Below are 21,334 nucleotides of genomic sequence, written 5' to 3' on the forward strand. Positions count from 1 at the left end.
CCAGTGTGTGTCCTGTCCTTTTAGTGCTGTGTTTTTTTCTTCTTCTTCTTCTTCTTGTCGTCATGTCCGCCCCCACCACCACCGTCACTACTACCACCACCGCCATCGTGTATACGTCCCCATCCGCCGCCTCCACCACAATCACTTGGTGTGCCCAGTCCCACCCCCCTCCATCCATCCCTCCCCTCCTCTCTATCCCTTCGCCCTCGCTCTTTGTCGCCCCCTCTCCCGCTTCCTCCTCTCGTTCTGATCCCTTCCCCCCACTCCCCCAGCCTGTCACTGCAGCTCCGGCTCGGGTGGTGGCCCGTCGGGCCACTGCCCACGCCCAGCTCTCCCCATCGCCATCGCCATCGCCATCGCCATCGCCATCGCCATCGCCATCGCCATCGCCATCGCCATCGCCATCGCCATCGCCATCGCCATCGCCATCGCCATCGCCATCGCCATCGCCATCGCCATCGCCATCGCCATCGCCATCGCCATCGCCATCGCCATCGCCATCGCCATCGCCATCGCCATCGCCATCGCCATCGCCATCGCCATCGCCATCGCCATCGCCATCGCCATCGCCATCGCCATCGCCATCGCCATCGCCATCGCCATCGCCATCGCCATCGCCATCGCCATCGCCATCGCCATCGCCATCGCCATCGCCATCGCCATCGCCATCGCCATCGCCATCGCCATCGCCATCGCCATCGCCATCGCCATCGCCATCGCCATCGCCATCGCCATCGCCATCGCCATCGCCATCGCCATCGCCATCGCCATCGCCATCGCCATCGCCATCGCCATCGCCATCGCCATCGCCATCGCCATCGCCATCGCCATCGCCATCGCCATCGCCATCGCCATCGCCATCGCCATCGCCATCGCCATCGCCATCGCCATCGCCATCGCCATCGCCATCGCCATCGCCATCGCCATCGCCATCGCCATCGCCATCGCCATCGCCATCGCCATCGCCATCGCCATCGCCATCGCCATCGCCATCGCCATCGCCATCGCCATCGCCATCGCCATCGCCATCGCCATCGCCATCGCCATCGCCATCGCCATCGCCATCGCCATCGCCATCGCCATCGCCATCGCCATCGCCATCGCCATCGCCATCGCCATCGCCATCGCCATCGCCATCGCCATCGCCATCGCCATCGCCATCGCCATCGCCATCGCCATCGCCATCGCCATCGCCATCGCCATCGCCATCGCCATCGCCATCGCCATCGCCATCGCCATCGCCATCGCCATCGCCATCGCCATCGCCATCGCCATCGCCATCGCCATCGCCATCGCCATCGCCATCGCCATCGCCATCGCCATCGCCATCGCCATCGCCATCGCCATCGCCATCGCCATCGCCATCGCCATCGCCATCGCCATCGCCATCGCCATCGCCATCGCCATCGCCATCGCCATCGCCATCGCCATCGCCATCGCCATCGCCATCGCCATCGCCATCGCCATCGCCATCGCCATCGCCATCGCCATCGCCATCGCCATCGCCATCGCCATCGCCATCGCCATCGCCATCGCCATCGCCATCGCCATCGCCATCGCCATCGCCATCGCCATCGCCATCGCCATCGCCATCGCCATCGCCATCGCCATCGCCATCGCCATCGCCATCGCCATCGCCATCGCCATCGCCATCGCCATCGCCATCGCCATCGCCATCGCCATCGCCATCGCCATCGCCATCGCCATCGCCATCGCCATCGCCATCGCCATCGCCATCGCCATCGCCATCGCCATCGCCATCGCCATCGCCATCGCCATCGCCATCGCCATCGCCATCGCCATCGCCATCGCCATCGCCATCGCCATCGCCATCGCCATCGCCATCGCCATCGCCATCGCCATCGCCATCGCCATCGCCATCGCCATCGCCATCGCCATCGCCATCGCCATCGCCATCGCCATCGCCATCGCCATCGCCATCGCCATCGCCATCGCCATCGCCATCGCCATCGCCATCGCCATCGCCATCGCCATCGCCATCGCCATCGCCATCGCCATCGCCATCGCCATCGCCATCGCCATCGCCATCGCCATCGCCATCGCCATCGCCATCGCCATCGCCATCGCCATCGCCATCGCCATCGCCATCGCCATCGCCATCGCCATCGCCATCGCCATCGCCATCGCCATCGCCATCGCCATCGCCATCGCCATCGCCATCGCCATCGCCATCGCCATCGCCATCGCCATCGCCATCGCCATCGCCATCGCCATCGCCACCGCCACCGCCACCGCCACCGCCACCGCCACCGCCACCGCCACCGCCACCGCCACCGCCACCGGCCACCGCACGCCACCGCCACCGCCACCGCCACCGCCACGCCACCGCCACCGCCACCGCCACCGCCACCGCCACCGCCACCGCCACCGCCACCGCCACCGCCACCGCCACCGCCACCGCCACCGCCACCGCCACCGCCACCGCCACCGCCACCGCCACCGCCACCGCCACCGCCACCGCCACCGCCACCGCCACCGCCACCGCCACCGCCACCGCCACCGCCACCGCCACCGCCACCGCCACCGCCGTCATCATCATCATCGTCGCCATCGCCATCACTGCCACATTCGCCTGCACCGTCACAGTCACTTCCTCCGGCGCCGACTGCTGCGTCCGTGCCGGGACCTGTCCCTTCCCACCACCTCCCCATCGTTCCCGTCCCTCCTGTCACCACCCGCCCATCTGCCGCTGTCAAACGCCCTAGTGGCGCCTCCACTTCCTCTACTCCTAAAAAGGCTCCACCCCGCCCCCCATCCCCACCCCAAAATGCCATGGACGTCTCCCCACCAGGCCCCGCTCCCTCCTCCTCCTCCTCCTCCTCCTCCTCCTCCTCCTCCTCCCCACCCGGTCTCTACAAATATCTCCTGTCCCGTCCCGATCCTTCATTCCTCGAGGCCCGGAATCTCTCCCTCCTCCTCCGCCAACATTTCCCTGGCGCCCCCATCTCTCTCCTTACTCCCAGACGGGATTCCGTTCTTATCTCCTCCCCCAGCCCCACCCTCCATACTGACATCCTCTCCCGCCTCCCCATCACCCGTTTTGGCCCTAACGCCTCCCTCACCCCTGCTCCCTCCCCATCTCCTACCCGCCAACCCCAACCCCCGCGTCGCCCGCCGACCCTCACCGCCGTGATCACTCGGCTTAGCCCGTTGATCACGGAGGAGGAGGTGTTGGCGGAGCTGAAGGCCCATCCCACCCTGGAGGTGCGGGCAGTCCGCCGCATTTTTAACGCGACCGGCCCCACCCGCCTTATGCGGGTGTTCTCTGAGGACGCCCCCTCCATTGACCGTCTCCTGAAGGAGGGTGCCCTCCTCTTCAATCAGCGGTACAAAGTCGACCCCTCCCGTTCCCCCCCTCAATCCCTGCGCTGCCAGAGATGTCTGCGCTACAATGCACACACGACAGCCGAGTGCCGCGAGGCCCCCACATGCCCGCATTGTCGCCAAGCGCACTTCCTCCGGCAGTGCCCCAACCTCCAATCCCCTCCCTCCTGTAATACCTGCAGCCTCCCCCACCCTACCTACTCCCAAAAGTGTAAAGCCCGGCCCCCTCCCACCACCCCTGAACTCACCGTCCCTGTCCGTCCCCTGGACGCCTCCACCCCCCCTGGCAATTCCCTTCGTCCCCCCCCCACTGCTGAGGACATCATCAGGTTCCTCACCATTGTCCTCCAAACCGTCCATCCCTTTCAGCGCCCCCACACCCTCCAACAGATCTCCCTCGCCGCCCGTTCCATATTCCACCTTAAAATGTACGCCACCTATTCCAATAACCAGGCCCATTTCACCTTCTCCCGCCTTGACACCCTCGTCTAAATCCTTATCATGGCGCGACAGCATCGTATCCTTTTCAACAATATCCGCTCCCTTCCCGCCAACAAGAACCTCTTCCTGCACACCCTTGCTACCCACCGTGTGGATGCCTTCCTCCTCAATGAAACCTTCCTCCAACCCCACCACTCCATCCACACCTCCCCCTATCTCCTCCACCGCTCCGATAATCCCCTCCCAGTTGCGCGTGGCGGAGTTGCCATTGGCCACCACCGCCAAATCCCCGTTCGGCTCCAACCTCTCCTTCCCGACCCCACCGAACACCTGATCCTTAGTCTCTTCTTCCCCGGCCTTACCGTTACCTGTGCCACCATCTATGTCCGCCCCAACGCCCCTCTTCCTTTCGACTTCCTCTCCCACATCGACCGTACCTTCTCCTCCTATGTGATCGCCGCCGACCTCAACATCCATAGTCGCTCCGCTGCCCAGTTGCGGCGGTGGCATCGGTTCCTCTCCTCCCTTCAAGGCGACCTCGTCCCCATCCCCCAGCACACCCGCCCCGAATCCAATTCCACTCCCGATGTTATTCTTTCCTCCCCCAACCTCCTTGGTCGCATTACGGTGGATGTCCTGGAGCCTATTGGTAGTGACCATCTCCCTGTCCTCCTCACCGTTTCAGACGGTCGTCGCCCCCGCCCCGACCCTCGTCATGACCCTCCCCCCAAGTACATCCATGACTATTCCCGTGCCAACTGGGATGCCTACCGGGATACCCTCTCCACTCAGGTCGACAGCCACCCTCTCGCCTACCGCCATCCCGATGATGTCTCCCATGCCGCCTCCTTTCTCCAGCAGACCTTGTCTGAGGCCGTGGAGGCCCACGTCCCTACTGTTGCCATCCACCCCCACCGTCCTACCTTACCACCACAGGCCGTCCTCCTCCTCCGTGAATCCCGTCGTCTCTACCGTGCCTTCCTCCGCACGCGTGACCCGGACACCCTACGACGCCACCGGCAACTACAGCGACACATTCGAAATTTGCTCGCGGCTAAGAAACGCCGGGACTGGCGACAGACATGCACCCGTTTAAATGCTACCCTCCCCATCAACTCGTCCAAGTTCTGGACCGCCTTCCGTCGCCTTACCGGAACTAAGCCCTCTCCCTACTATCCTCTTCTCCACGATGACCACCCCTTCCCTGACGCCCTTAGTAAGGCCAACCACTTTGCCTCCTACCTGTCTGATGTGTTTTCCATCCCTGATGATCCCCGGTTCGATTACTCCCTCTTCCCAGATATCCGCGATCGAACTGACACCTCTGTCCCTCCCCTCGCTCCTGGTTTCCAGTACTTGGACAACGTTCCACACACGGAACTTAACGCCCCCATCACTACACAGAATCTCATTACTACACTCCGCACCAAACGCAACACCGCTCCTGGTCACGATCGTGTCACCTACCGTCACCTTCGTGAAGCTCCTGTCTCTTTCCTCTCCACCCTGGCCAGGCTCTACAATGTAGTCCTGTCCACTGGTTACTACCCCGACCTGTGGAAAACCTCTCGTATCCTCATGTTCCTCAAACCTGGCAAACCGCCGTCCGCCGTCTCCTCCTACCGTCCCATCAGCCTTACCTCGGTCTTCAGCAAGGTCCTGGAATCTATCCTCACCCGCCGCATCCACCAGCATCTCCGCCAGCACCGCCTCCTCCCCGTTACCCAGTGTGGCTTTCGGCCGTCCTTCTCTTCCGACGATCTTCTCCTTCACCTCACTCATCTCCTTTCCGAACAGCTCAATTCCCGTCGCTCCGCCATCTTCCTCTCTCTTGACCTCGAACGCGCCTATGACCGCGTATGGCACTCCGGTCTCCTCTTCAAGCTCCAAACCTTCGCCCTTCCCATTATCTACGTTCGTCTGATCGGTTCCTTTCTCTCCCGCCGTCCTTCCTATGTCACCATCCATAACTCCGATTCCTACACCTTTTTCCCCTCCGCCGGTGTGCCCCAAGGCTCCGTCCTCTCCCCCCTTCTGTACTTGTTGTACACGGCGGACATGCCGCCGCCGCCACCCCCCGTCCACCTTCTCCAGTTTGCCGATGACACCGCCTTCCTTGCCCTTGCCCCCACCCTGCAACGCTCCCAACACCTTCTCCAATCCCATCTTGACCGGTTCACCGCTTGGTGCAACCAGTGGTTGCTCACGGTCAATCCTTCCAAAACCCAGGCGATCATTGTAGGCAAAACCACCCCTTCCTTCCGCCTCCTTGATTTCTATCTCACCGTTTATGGCCGTCCCATCGCTCTCACCCCCACCCTTAAGTACCTTGGCGTCACCCTCGACCGTCGCCTCTCCTGGACTCCCCATCTCCAGACAATCCAAGCCAAGGCACGTTCCCGACTCCGTCTCCTCAAGCTCCTTTCCGGCCGTACGTGGGGTCTGGACCCCTCCACCATCCTACACACTTATAAGTCCCTCATCCGCCCTATCCTCTGTTACGCCCATCCCGCCTGGATCTCCGCCCCCCCTTCCTTTTATAAATCCCTCCAAATCCTTGAACGCCATGCTCTCCGCCTTGCCTATCGCATCCGTCTCCCCTCCCCCACGCGGATCCTGTATGATCTTATCCCCTTCCCTCACCTCCTCCTCTTCCTCGAAAGGATACGAATCCTCTACACCTCCCGTAAACTCGATCCTCCCCACCCGCTCATCTCCCCGATCCTCTCCCACCCCCGCCCGCTGCCGCGCCTGTACTCTCATGTCCCACCCGGTCTCCATCTCTCCACCCTCCTTACCCTCTCCCAAGGTGGCTTCCGCCAGCTCCCCCTCCCTGATGATGCCCTCCTCCCCTCCATCTACCCCTCCTACCAACTTTGATCCTCCCGCCCTCCTCCCGTGCTTGCTCCTCCGGGCACCCTCCCTCCCTTCTCTCCCTTTTTCCCTCCCTCCTCCTTTTCTCTCCCCTTCTCCCCCGGGCCCCCCCTCCCCTGTCCCTCTCCCTCTTTCCCCCGTCTCCCCCGCCGTTGGCATCCTATTCTCCCCTCTCCCCCCACCTCCCCCCTGTTCCACTCTTGGCAGGTCCCCGGACTCGCACACGCTACGTGGACTTTCGCGCGCCGGAGATCGCCGCCATCAGTGTCTTGTGTGTGCCGTCGTGTTTCGTGTTCAGTGTTTCCCGTCACGCTCCGTTGTTCACCAGTGCCATCGTCTTCTTCAGTGTCTGTGCGTCGTCTCAACAGTTTGCAGTGTGGTTTATCGTCACGTGTGAACGGCTCCGTGTTTGTCTCTCTGTGTCTCCTATTTTATCGCCCACCATTTTGTGACTTTTCTGTTTCCTCCTGTTTTTTTGTGCTTATGTCTCATTTGGCTGAAGAGCAGCGTAGTGTGCTGCTGCCAGCCTGCTTATTGTATAGGCATTAAAATGACAATAAAGTAAAAAAAAAAAAAAAAACAATTTTCAGTCATGCTAACATGTACTATCCTCCTTCCCGCCTGTTAACAGCAGGTTTCCTAAATCACCCTTATCCTTCCCATTCCTCTTCCCCTCCCCTCAAAATAAAGAATTGAAAACATAGAAATTGAATAGAAGACGGAGTTCGTACTTTGTGTTGCGAAAATCTCTGTGTGACAGGGTTACCTAGCATTGTTATGACAGGGTAGGGCGATGTTTCGTGAATTTCATTACATTCATTGGTACTATTTGATTCACATATTGTACACCATCAGCGACATGATATGCTTGTTATAAATAGTACGAGCTCACGTCATTGAATGCACATTGGGGATGCTTCACCAAAGGGCACTAGAACCTAACTGTGGGTCCTAGCATTTATCTATGAAATACCAACATTGTTTCCTACTCATGAGAGGAAATCATTAACTGGACACTAATGGCTCGACCTTCCATACCTATTGTGAGCAGGAAAACGGCTTGATATTTTTCGGTCATCCGTGAGCATTTACTGCTCGTTGTTGAACTTACGACATTTCAACTGTCAGTTTACTGTAATTCACTTGAAAGAATATATATCTCTTACAATATACTAATAGAATCTGCACACACCAAGTGCATATGAAACATTAGTTGGTAACATAGGGCACAAAAATATTGTCAAGGACTTAAGCAGCAACATAACGCCTCCATAAGGCTATATTAACACATTTCTAGACGTTCCCATACTCAGGTAGTTTCTCGGACTGCTCAGATAGCGACTCACTCTTTCATGAATGCAGGATGTGAGGGTGGACCGGTGCTTTCGTTATAATTTTTAATTCACGAACTACTGCACACCTTTTCCAGAACGCTGAAACACGAGCTTGAATATATCGTTTAACAGAAATCCGTATGAGAAGTCGTAAGACTAATACCAATATAAATGACATCAGACTACTGATCACGCTTTAGTTTATGGAATGATAATTAAATGGATACCCTAGCTGCAAACAGGCGTTGATATACACTCCTGGAAATGGAAAAAAGAACACATTGGCACCGGTGTGTCAGACCCACCATACTTGCTCCGGACACTGCGAGAGGGCTGTACAAGCAATGATCACACGCACGGCACAGCGGACACACCAGGAACCGCGGTGTTGGCCGTCGAATGGCGCTAGCTGCGCAGCATTTGTGCACCGCCGCCGTCAGTGTCAGCCAGTTTGCCGTGGCATACGGAGCTCCATCGCAGTCTTTAACACTGGTAGCATGCCGCGACAGCGTGGACGTGAACCGTATGTGCAGTTGACGGACTTTGAGCGAGGGCGTATAGTGTGCATGCGGGAGGCCGGGTGAACGTACCGCCGAATTGCTCAACACATGGGGCGTGAGGTCTCCACAGTACATCGATGTTGTCGCCAGTGGTCGGCGGAAGGTGCACGTGCCCGTCGACCTGGGACCGGACCGCAGCGACGCACGGATGCACGCCAAGACCGTAGGATCCTACGCAGTGCCGTAGGGGACCGCACCGCCACTTCCCAGCAAATTAGGGACACTGTTGCTCCTGGGGTATCGGCGAGGACCATTCGCAACCGTCTCCATGAAGCTGGGCTACGGTCCCGCACACCGTTAGGCCGTCTTCCGCTCACGCCCCAACATCGTGCAGCCCGCCTCCAGTGGTGTCGCGACAGGCGTGAATGGAGGGACGAATGGAGACGTGTCGTCTTCAGCGATGAGAGTCGCTTCTGCCTTGGTGCCAATGATGGTCGTATGCGTGTTTGGCGCCGTGCAGGTGAGCGCCACAATCAGGACTGCATACGACCGAGGCACACAGGGCCAACACCCAGCATCATGGTGTGGGGAGCGATCTCCTACACTGGCCGTACACCACTGGTGATCGTCGAGGGGACACTGAATAGTGCACGGTACATCCAAACCGTCATCGAACCCATCGTTCTACCATTCCTAGACCGGCAAGGGAACTTGCTGTTCCAACAGGACAATGCACGTCCGCATGTATCCCGTGCCACCCAACGTGCTCTAGAAGGTGTAAGTCAACTACCCTGGCCAGCAAGATCTCCGGATCTGTCCCCCATTGAGCATGTTTGGGACTGGATGAAGCGTCGTCTCACGCGGTCTGCACGTCCAGCACGAACGCTGGTCTAACTGAGGCGCCAGGTGGAAATGGCATGGCAAGCCGTTCCACAGGACTACATCCAGCATCTCTACCATCGTCTCCATGGGAGAGTAGCAGCCTGCATTGCTGCGAAAGGTGGATATACACTGTACTAGTGCCGACATTGTGCATGCTCTGTTGCCTGTGTCTATGTGCCTGTGGTTCTGTCAGTGTGATCATGTGATGTATCTGACCCCAGGAATGTGTCAATAAAGTTTCCCCTTCCTGGGACAATGAATTCACGGTGTTCTTATTTCAATTTCCAGGAGTGTACTTCATTGGGGACATGTTGAAAATGTATGCCCCGACCGGGACTCGAACCCGGAATCTCCTGCTTACATGCTATCCATTTGAGCCACCGAGGGCACAGAGGATAGGGCGCCTGCAGGGACTTATCCTTTGCACGCTCCCCGTGAGATCCACATTCCCAACATGTCCACACCACTACATTCGTAGTGCGCCTAATAGATGTTTGCCTCTTTAGTTTATGGTTAGTGGTAGTTCACACAGAAATTAGATGTATCTCTTTAAAGTGCACTTCTCATTAATATGCCTCTGTGCAGGTGGATGAACTCAATGAATTCATTAAAGTAGCTAGAAATAACAATCAAATGTTTATGTTAATTTTTTATTGAGGTTCACCGGTACAGTGAGAAAACTATCCGTTTTATAAATGCGATTCATCTACGACTGGAGTTACTTGGATGTGGAAAGTAATGTATACAAACAGCGTTATATATTTTTAAAAAAAGGTTGACGAATTACTGCCAGTGAAAAACATCTGACGAAGCTTCAGAAAAGTTGAGACGTCATAACAGGTTGAATGCTGAAAGTGCATCAGGCCTATATAGTGAAATACTGCAGGCCTATATAGTTAAATACCGTGCATTAATTTGTATTTTATGATTGAGGTGAAACACGTGCACAAGGAATGAGGTACAATACCTTTCTCAATGGTTTGGCTTGGGTTTGTTTTTGTATGCACGCTGTCGTAAGATAACACTGTACGAAACAAAGTGGAGCTTGAGCTTGTGACCGCGGCAGTTAACTCTACAGAATCCATGTACAATAAAAAAAATGCCGCACTACTACAGATCTACTATAGTGGTAGACGCGAGACTGCCCTTATTCAGATTAGGGGTTTTGCCTATATTATTTTCAAGTGTTTCGTATCTTTGGTCGTCATGGTTCTACCGTTTGTCCATTTCTACGTTCCTGTAGCAGCGGAGTGCCTCTATGTATGCATGCCAACTTTTAAAGTGAAGTAATATTGCTCAATGTAACTTGGCACTGCAGCACTCTCATCGTGAATTAAGGCCAAGGGGCCCTCACATGCTCAACATTTACTGCGCAATAAAACTGCGTCTATTTATCATGCGGAAGTGCGAGGCCAAGAACGGCGAAATACGTGGTGTATCGAAAAGTATCATCCGATTTTTTTAAAAAATTGTAACTGTTATGTTATTTGTGATATGTGCGTGGACAACGTATTGTTGGAAGCGGCAAACACTCCAGTTTTACTTGGTTCCCACTAAGCTACATAGTGACCTATGTTTTACAAACTTTTGTGAGACGAGAATAAAAACGTGTTTCGTGTATGGAATATTATTGTTCCACATCACTTGGGACTGCAACGCAAGCAGGAAGCAGGGCAAGTAAGCATAATTACAATAAAGACAAGGGCAGAGACACTTATGGCCCACACATATGAAATAGGCACCACCTTTAGGCCACAATACTGACACCCCCTCCCCTTAGGCAATGCGTCAGCAACTATGCAATAGAATCTCCTTTAACTATATTGCCCAGGCATGCCACTATATTTTCGTGAATTTCTGGCACATTCTAGCTTTGTTGACGGCAGTACTACTGCAGCCACACATTTTTCGTAAAATATGACCAGTGTAAAATCACCTTAGAGATATAATTCGAAGTGACCAACAACGACGAAACTGCGAATATTTTGAGCGAGCTAGGTTGCTATCGCCACCGACGATTTGCGAAACAGCAGAGCCATCTGTATGTACCAAGACGTATTGCGATTGTGGACGAGTGCAGCAAGGAGTAAATTACCGGTACCTCAGACTCCTGTGAAAAGCTTATTAAGGAAGAAAAATTACCTTTGTGCAAGCAGCAGTATCTGTAACTAAGAGAGAAGAAACCTGTCTACCGCATGGCAGAATGTGTAGGGAGCTAGGACCTTGAAAAGATAAAGTTAGTGAGAATGCGCTCGCACATACTGTTTGAAGAAGGTCTCTATATAAAAGCCGATAACTCCCACATATGGGTTTGCTCTGCCTGGTAACGGCACGCCTCCCACAACTCCTTGCCGTCCAGGACCCTGAGGATGAAATCACCCTCATCAATGAAGAGGAGGTTGAACTGCAATTGCGGTACCTCAAATCCAAGAAAGCTGGTGGCCCCGATAAGCTGACGAATGCCCTACTCAAACAGCTTCCCCCAGCTACTATTCCCATCCTGACGGCCACCTTCAACAACATCCTCACAACCAGGCAATATCCCTCTGCCTGGAAACATGCTGAAGTGGTCGCCATACCCAAGGCTGGGAAGGATCTTCGTTCCCCTGCCAGCTACCGCCCCATCAGCCTCTTGCCCGCCATCTCAAAGGTGTTCGAGAGGCTGTACCTTAAACGACTGCTCATCCACATTGCCCGAGAACGAGTCCTCCCTGATGAGCAGTTTGGCTTCAGGCAGGGACATGCAACTACCCACCAACTCCTGCGCCTTGTAGAAAAGGCACTGGACGCCATGGAACGTAGGGAGTACTTCGGGGCCATACTCCTCGACGTGTCCAGAGCGTTTGACTCGGTCTGGCACGAGGGGCTGCTCTACAAATTATTTTCCCTTGGCTTTCCAGTGTCTCACGTCCGGCTAATAGCCACATACCTGGAAGGTCGCACCTTCCATGTAAGGATCCCAGACGGGAAATCTACACGACGACGAATCAGGGCAGGAGTACCACAAGGCAGCGTACTCGGACCGCTACTCTACTCCCTCTTTACAGCTGATCTGCCCTCTGCGCCGAGGGTACATTTAGCTCTCTACGCAGATGACACTGCACTCTTCTCTCGTTCTCGGAGTGCGGCAGTTCTCCAACAGCGGCTCCAGGGGCTACAGATTCCCTAACCGATTGGGCTAGGACCTGGCGTCTGGCATTTAATCCCTCCAAAACCCAAGCCCTCATCATCTGTAGACGCCATATACCCATTCGGCTCCCTCAGGTGACGGTCCTTGGTACCCCAGTCCCTTGGACTCGTACTGCGAAGTACTTGGGGGTTACCCTGGACCAACGCCTCACCTGACGCCCCCACATCGATGACGTGCGTCGAAAGGCAATAGGGAGGCTATGCCTGCTCTACCCTCTCATCAACCCAACCTCCTCACTCCCCACACACATTGCTGTTAGACTGTACACCTCCCTTGTTCGCCCCATCCTTGAATACGCGATGGTGGTGTGGGGCAATGCTGCCCCCACCCACCTCCGCCGACTTCAAACCGTCCAGAACCGGGTTCTCCGGCGTGCCCTCCGCCTCCCCTTCGACTTCCCAACTCAAGAGCTCCATAACCTGGCCGAAATGCCGCTCCTTCGCACCCGCATCCTCTCCGCAGCCAACTCCGTTTACCAACAAACCCGTCACTCCCCTAATCCCTTAATCCTATCCCTGGGTACCCGTGTCCACCGACTAGCCACCACTCGATGGCCTGACCTTTTATTCCGCCCCCCATGACTTCACATGCAATAGCCATCTCACCTCATGACAATCATTCTTCCTCACACCATAGAACATTCCCCCCAACATGTCAAGTCATTCACTCCCCAACACGCCAACCCCCCCACACCCATACTATCCCAAATGCTGGCCTAATCATGACAGGCCCTCCCTTTTTCCCTTCTCCATCTGTCACTCTCTGACTTCTCTCTCTTTCCCCGACCCCCCAACCCACCACACCAAACACAACTACCACCACCATCAAGACGCCGCTATGAAGAAGATGAAGAAGAGGCCAGGATAATGGCCTTTCGCTTTCACTATCTCTCACTATTCCTCCTCCTCTCCTTTAATCTGTAACTTAGTAGTAATCCACGGCCAGTCAATGGGGCCATTCGTTTTCCCACTTCTTCCACTATCACTCTAACTATCCTTTCTACTTTCGTAAAAAAAAAAAAAAAAAAAAAAAAAAAAAAAAAAAAAAAAAAGAAAGAAACTAGCACAAAAGTCAAGACCAAAAACACCCACCATGTAACCCATTATTACCACCACACCACTTAAGAAGGAGAAGCGCATAAAGCGCTAAAACTTCGTTCACTGAAGAGGGTCCATCCCTCAGCCTGGTGCGAAGTGAAGTGAACATATGGGTTTTCCCCATCTGCTCCTCTTCCTCAAACATATCCGCATCCTCTACACCTCCCGCCGTCTTGAACCCCCTCACCCCCTGGTTGCTCCTCTCCTCTCCTCTCCCATCCACGCCCCCTGCCACGTCTTCACCGTTGTGTCCCCCCTACCCTCCATCTCCACACCCTCCATCTCCTTTCCCAAGGTGGCTTCCGTCAACTCCCCCTCCCTCCCGGATGATGCCCTCTCTCCCTCCATTTATCCTTCCTATTAACTCTGATCCTCCCTCTCCCTCCTTTCCTCTGTCCTTTCCCTGGGCTCCATCTTCCCCCCTTCCGTCCTGTTTCCTCCCCACTAAACCTCTCCCTACCTCCCTTCTCCCCCTCAGTCCTTTTGTATTCCCCTCCTCTGCCTACCCCCCTCCCTGTCGCGTCTGCCCCCCACCCCTCTTATGGGTCCTCATCCTCCATCACCTCCTTTCCTGGTTCCCCCCCCCCTTCGTTTTTACTCTCCTTTCCCCCCTTTTTTGTTTTCCCATCTTCTGTCCAGTTTCCCCCCACCTGCTCTCGACTGTGGTGTCACATTTGCCAACTTTTTCGTGCAGTGTTCCAGTGACTATTCAGTGTTGTTTGTCTTTCTCGTGTTGCGAACAGAAACCATGCTGTCGCTGGGTGTGAATTTTATGTCTTTTGCGAACAGAATCCAGACTGTCGCCGTGTTTTTTAATTGTCTATTGTTTTCCCTGTCCGCTCCATATGTATTTTTATTAGCATCATCATCCCTCTGTTCTTTGTTTTAAGTTTCACGATTTCTTTTCGCCTTGTTACTCTCTAAGTCCCCGATTTTATCGCCTGTTTTTTATTATTATTTGTTCTCCTGATCTTTGTCACAAAATCTGTAGGCTGAAGAGCGGCATACTAAGTTGCTGCCAGCCTGCCCCCTTCGGGGGAATTGAAATTCAATAAAGAAAAAAAAAAAAAAAAACACATATGGGCTCGCTGCGCAAACGCAGAAACTGCTGAGCCAGCGTCAGCTGATAACCAACCTCTGCGGCCCAAGTGAGTCCCCCACGCGAACAAGCACACTGCACATAACACTACAATAGTACATTCACCTGCGACTGGTGTCTCATGCACCACTGTCCCACTGCGGCAGCTGGCTCCAACGGCGGAACCAACAGCTGCAGATGAGGACACAGGACAACACTACACTGGGCCCTGGCAGGTGGAAGGCCCACGACGCAAACAGAGAAACACCACGCAAACAAGCGAGCAACCACACTCGCAAGGTAGCCGAAAGGCGCTGCTACCTACACCAAAACCCTGACTTCTGGTTAGGAACACAAACACGACCCGACCTGCGGTCAGCAACACCACACAAGTACCAACCGCAGCTACGCCCGCACAACAGAAGACTGGTTTTCCCCCAGTCGTTATACAGAACTACGGGGACCTCAGCGTCTTCAACACAACATTCGTGGAAAGGCACCCACCTTGCACGCTACACACAAAATACTCTGGGGATAGGGCCTCACTGTACGTATCAACCAACAATGAATACAAAGCTCTCCTTATCTTCCTCAAAGAAAAGGGGATCGAACATTACACGTACAGGACCGCCGAAGAACGGACACAGCAGTACGTGGTAAAGGGAGTGGACCCCAGTACCCCAAACAACACAGTACAAGCGGCGCTCAACTTCCTTGGTTTCGACTGCAAAAGTGCTTCCAGGATGACAGGCTTCCGCTCCCACCACCGACTACCACACTACCTGGTCGAGATGGCCGACACGGCCGCCTCCCGCGGCCTTCTGCAGATGAAAAGCCTTCTGCGGTTGGACGTAAGGGTAGAGATATACGAACCGCCACAGGTCCCACAACAATGTAACAACTGCCAGCGGTTCAGTCATTCGGCCCTCCGCTGTGGCCTGGCACCCCGTTGCCGCGGATGCGCTGGCAAACACGCATCCAACACATGTACACAAATACATGAAAACATACGCCGTTGCGCCAATTGTGGCCAAGGCCATGCGGCCAACTACAGGGGCTGCGACGTATACAGGGAGCCGCAGAGGCGCAAAAACCAAAAATCGAAGCCACCCAACGTCATAACACGTCCAAGGCCCGCACCTAACCCTGTCAGGAACGGAGTGTCGTTCGCCATGGCTACACGCCCTGGAGGAGCGGAGCAGGCCGCGGAACCTCTGCGCCCAGCACACGCACCTAACACAACTGCTGCGACAACAACACAGTCGTCCCAGCCAACACACGACACTGCAACCACACCGGTACGAACACCAGCCCCCAAAAACAACACAACCCCACCCCCTGAAACCAACACATGACACACAAGAAAACACACTCACACAAAGAACCCCAGAACTGAAAACCCAGAGAAGGCGTAGGCGAACACGAGGAAACAGGAGCGGGAACACGTGTGCACCACAACAAAATACCCAGCGACAACAAAACAATGACACACACACACACACACACAGTCAGCAAGCCAGCGACACCAGCACACACACTACTCCACCCCCCACCACGTCTGACACACAGGCACCCCAAAATGTTCCACATAACAACAACACAAGCGCCAGCCCACACATAACGCCAACACCCGCACCAGCGGCCGCCAACACCACAACCGAGCCACAGGCCGACACACACAACACCAAAACAACATTCGAGGGCATATTGGAAGCAATATTCCCCCATCACACGACCGCCCAGATCCTTAACAAGATCTTGACGACCGTCGCCACACTCTGAACACAGCTCATAACTGCTCAACCCGGGCAGTACTGTGCTGCCATACAAACAGCGCTCACCACACTGACTACACCCATACATGGATAACACGCCACACCCCGTCCCCATCGCAAACAATCAGACAATGACACAGATCCTGTTCTGGAATGCAGATGGGATCAACAACAAAAGGGCGGAATTTGCCGCGCTCATGGAGCGTAAGGGTATCTTTATCGCCCTGCTGAGCGAAACTAAGCTCAAACCACGCAACCAACTAAACTTCACCTGCTACTGCGTCTATCGTACCGACCGACCGGACGGCTCCGGTCACGGCGGAACAGCCATCATCATACACAAGGACATAGAACACACAAACATAGTGCTCCCTGAACTTGAAAAACTAGAGGCAACCGCCGTCAGGGTCAAGTCAACGGAGCTTACACTACACTGGTGTCAGTATACAACAGCCCTAAAAACATTAAAACACGCGACATCAGCACAATAAACATATCACCGCGCGTAATAGCCGCTGGAGATCTTAACGCAAAACACTCGGACTGGAACTCACGAATACGAAACTCCAACGGCAAGAAACTATACGAACACGCACTATGAAGAAACTACATCACACTAGCGCCGACCGAACCGACGCACATTCCCTACCGGAGGGGACATAGGCCAGACGTGTTAGACATGGCCCTCATCAAGGGCATAACAACGACATTCAACGTTGCCGTTGAAAACGATCTGCCCTCAAATCACCAACCCGTTATACTGTACATGGAAGAAACACTGCAGCACAACGTAGGATGTTAGACTACAGGCGCGCGAATTGGACCCAGTTCAAGGAAACGCTTGACAGTTGCATCCCACCCACCCACACGATTAACGAGACAGCCCAAATTGACGAGGCAGTTGAAACCCTCACCGGCGCCGTCCAGGACGCAATAGCCGACACCATACCAATCCGCACGCCACAACAACACGCTGCTGACCTGCCCCAGGAAATCCTGGGCCTAATCTCAATGAGGAACCGCCTCAGGAGACACTGGCAGCGTACCAGGCGCCAGCACTTCAAACGGCACATTAACAGGCTCCAGGGTATAATCCGGGAAAAAATACAAACATTCAGGACACAACAGTGGGACCAGAAACTCGTAGGGCTGGACACCACGAGACCTGGCGTGTGGCAGCTAGCCCGACACTTCACCAGGGAGAAACTGTACATCCTCACGTTACAAGCGCCCGACGGACCAGCATATTCTGCGGAAGAAAATGCGGAACTAATGGCCCTCACACTCGCAGCGTCACTCACACCGAACCTGGATCCCTCAGACCCAGCGTTCACACTTGATACGGACCAGGAGGTCACACGCATCCTGGGCCAACCGGCGCGCTACAACATCCGACAAGCTAGTGCAGCAGAAGTCAAATGGGCCATCATGCATACCACCGCTAGGAAAGCCCCTGGTCACGATGGCATTCAGAACCGTGTTCTCCAGGAGTTCACGGACAAAGCTGTAGACTACCTAACACACATCACGAACGCCATACTCAAGCACCAACACTTCCCCGCCTTTTGGAAGACGGCCAAGGTCCTGATGTTCAGGAAGCCGGGGAAAGACCACTCCCTCCCACAAAATTACCGACCCATCAGTCTGCTGAGCGCGCTCAGCAAGATCGTTGAGAAGGTAATATTAAAACGACTCACCAGGCACTGCATCACAAACGACACCCTGAGGCCGGAGAAATTCGGTTTCAGGAATCACCACTCAACAACACAACAACTCCTCCGCGTAGTTGAATACATAACACATGGATACAACACAAGCAAGGCAACTGGGGCGGTGTTCCTGGACATCGAAAAGGCTTTCGATCGTCTATGGCATAACGGCCTAATACGCAAACTTAGCGACGCAGGTTTCCCCGCCGGGCTCGTACGTCTCATACACTCATACCTCACAGACAGGAGTTTCAACACCGACGTGCAGGGCAAACAATCGACACGACATGGTATACAGGCAGGAGTCCCCCAAGGAAGTATCCTGGGGCCCCTACTGTTTAACCTCTACATTAACGACCTCCCAGCTACACATAACACGACGGTAGCAATCTACGCGGATTACACTGCCATCCTTGCGCAAGATTGGAAGCCGTCTAACATTAACTCACGACTACAGACTGCACTCAGAACGGCGGAGCCTTGGCTGGTGAAATGGCGTGTTAGAGTAAACGTCGACAAGTGCGAGGCCGTCCTGTTCACTAGACGACCGAAGCAACTGCGCAAACATCAGCACTGCAACCTAATAACACTACACACACGCCCAATACGTTTCCGCGAGAAGGTCAAATACCTCGGTGTCTGGCTGGACAGGAAACTACTCTGGGGGGACCACATTCAACACGTGACCAACAAAGCTAACGCGACGCTCAAACAACTCTACCCTATGCTTAACAGGCGTAGCACACTGAACAGGAGGGTGTCTAGGTCCATGTACATGACACTTATTAGACCCCTGATGATGTACGCAGCCCCTGTCTGGGGATACGCTGCGCCAACTCGCCTGCGCCGTCTGCAGCTCATACAGAACAAAGTACTCAAAATCATAAGCAACGCTCCGCGCTACACACGCATCGCGGACCTTCACTGGGAATACCGGCTAGATACTATCTTGCAGGTATTCCAAAAACTCTCCACGCGACTGTACAATAACACGAGACACTCGCGCAACCCGTTTATCCTTTCTCTGGGTAACTACGACCACAACCATAGATGGAAGCATAACAGACCAAAGACATTACTGGCTAGGAACTAAACATCTATGGTCCATAGAACGCTAACACGACAGTACTGGCGAGCCCCTGCAACACAGTTACTACTGGAAACCCAGATGTGCGACCAGCCGATAAACAGGCAACCGCAGGGAAGCCGTACTGTACACAGCCCGCAAACCAGCCACACACACCCCCTACACCGTCCGTGAGCCGATCTATGACCGATCGCCCACTAATCTACAACGACCTTGAACTGTTGCAGGGACGCAGCAACTGCAGCAAGCGCCGCAACAAGCTCCAGCAACGACAAAGGTAACGATGCACGATACCTCGAACTAACATAACCGCACCTTGCATGCTCTGTCGCAGCTAGCAAGCCGCTACTGCCCTTACTACCCGTCCTACTGTCGCAGAGGTTTTTTTCCCTTGGCTCTTGCCTTGGCACTTTTTTTCCTCTGCCCTTACAACCGCTACCCTTCAATCGTTTTCGACCACTTCTATCTCCTGATGGACCATGTTAATGAGTAATCTTACTCAGACACATGGATAACATCACAGCCCGCATCCTGTGACGCCTGATTCAAAAACTAACATGTTTACGGAGGTGACAGTAGAGCTTTTTGTTTGGTCACCACGTTGGTGTGGGCGTGGAGGGGCCCCATCCTTTGACATATGGGCGTGTTTCACGTTGAATCCGTGAAGATGTAATCTATTACGAGTGCGTTACCGTGTCGTATCGTTATAGTTTTTGCATCTCTTAACAGCGTTGGTGTACCTGCTATTTCGGCGTTGGTGTCTTTCGGAGTTATTATCCCAGGATAGCTGGGAAGTTTTTGGTGTGCGTAGTCCTCTCGTGCCGGGCCCCTGGCCATGTCAGGCGGACCAGTGTCCAATATGGAGAGGCTCGCGGATAGTGATGGGCTAAACTGCGATTTTCCGATATCAGTGATTTCTGTGAATGCTACTTTTCAGTATCTGTTATTCTTAACTGTGATTTGTCGCAGTTAAGAGTCGCAGTTAAGGAACATAGGTCGTGTATCCCTCCGCCACTGCTATTTCTGCGATTTCTGCTACTTCCGCGATTTCTGCTACTTCTGCGATTTCTGTGATTCCTGCAATTTCTGCGACTTACCACCGTATGAAAAAGTTACATCTGTCAACACAGAAAATTGCATCTCAACAAACCTGTCATTGGCAAGTATGTTTTACGTTTTTTCTTCCGTTGGCTTTAATTTTGTATTAAAGAAACAACTGTGAAAATATTAATAGTGTAATTAATATGTAAGTAGCCGTACAGTACCGTAATAGTTCGTATTTAGAAAATGAATTCTAACATATTGTTATGTTCACAGGTACCTGAACTACATTTCAGTCATTCAGTAAAGTGATAACTCAAAATATCATTGTCAACAGATCTGAAGAAATTGCCACTGCGTCTTTAGACCGTTTTCGTCAGACGAGAGGTTAGTTTCTAAGCGTTTCGATGGACTTAATTACTTCAGTGAGATCGTTCTTGCAAATGTGATATTCATTATAGCAAATATTAGCAATCTACTCTGTCAATTATATTGCTAGTAATTAATGACAGCAAAAATTGTTTAATAATCCTCGTGTTTTTGCAGACACAGTTCTGACTCTGATTACTGGTTGCTGTACGTATCTATCCACATCAAGGCTGTTTTTTAAAGAGACTCGTGAAGATTCAAGACAGCTCTTAGAGGATTTGCAGTTTAAAAGTGAAATAATTGTGAAATAAGTGCGTGAATGATTAAATTGTGTTTTATTGAAGTTGTTGTGCGATTTTAAAGGAATAATAAATGTCAAATACAGTGAGTGAATAATAAAAATCTCATTTTCCACATGTTTAAGACGTCCTATATCCATAATTTCCCGCCACTTACTTATTGGTAAACACTTGTTGGAGAGTGACATGCCGCCCCCCCCCCTTCCTTTCTCCACAATCTTGGTGTGACAATGACCTGTAACATATCCCGAAGTCTACAATATGCATTTTGAGGCTGTTGATATGAAAGTGGGAAGTACAGATCTTCCAGTTA

The 21,334-nt window shown here is 53.8% G+C and overlaps 1 protein-coding gene and 1 long non-coding RNA gene across 2 annotated transcripts; both read left to right on the forward strand.

Annotated features, from left to right (window-relative positions):
* Positions 1-347: 347 nt before the first annotated feature.
* LOC126088266 (uncharacterized) lies at positions 348-2,231 on the forward strand (the record flags this gene model as incomplete). The annotated part of the gene is made up of 2 exons (XM_049906396.1): positions 348-896; positions 1,356-2,231. Coding segments are annotated over 2 exons (1,425 nt in total), but the record flags the coding sequence as incomplete, so codon positions are not given.
* An 18,178-nt stretch (positions 2,232-20,409) lies between these two features.
* LOC126190721 (uncharacterized) lies at positions 20,410-21,025 on the forward strand. Its single transcript, XR_007538280.1, has 3 exons — positions 20,410-20,475; positions 20,630-20,740; positions 20,900-21,025. It is a non-coding gene; the product is annotated as an uncharacterized LOC126190721 (long non-coding RNA).
* Positions 21,026-21,334: the final 309 nt, after the last annotated feature.

This window comes from Schistocerca cancellata, chromosome 6 (genome assembly GCF_023864275.1).
Source record: "Schistocerca cancellata isolate TAMUIC-IGC-003103 chromosome 6, iqSchCanc2.1, whole genome shotgun sequence".
NCBI classification, from domain to species: Eukaryota; Metazoa; Arthropoda; class Insecta; order Orthoptera; family Acrididae; genus Schistocerca; species Schistocerca cancellata.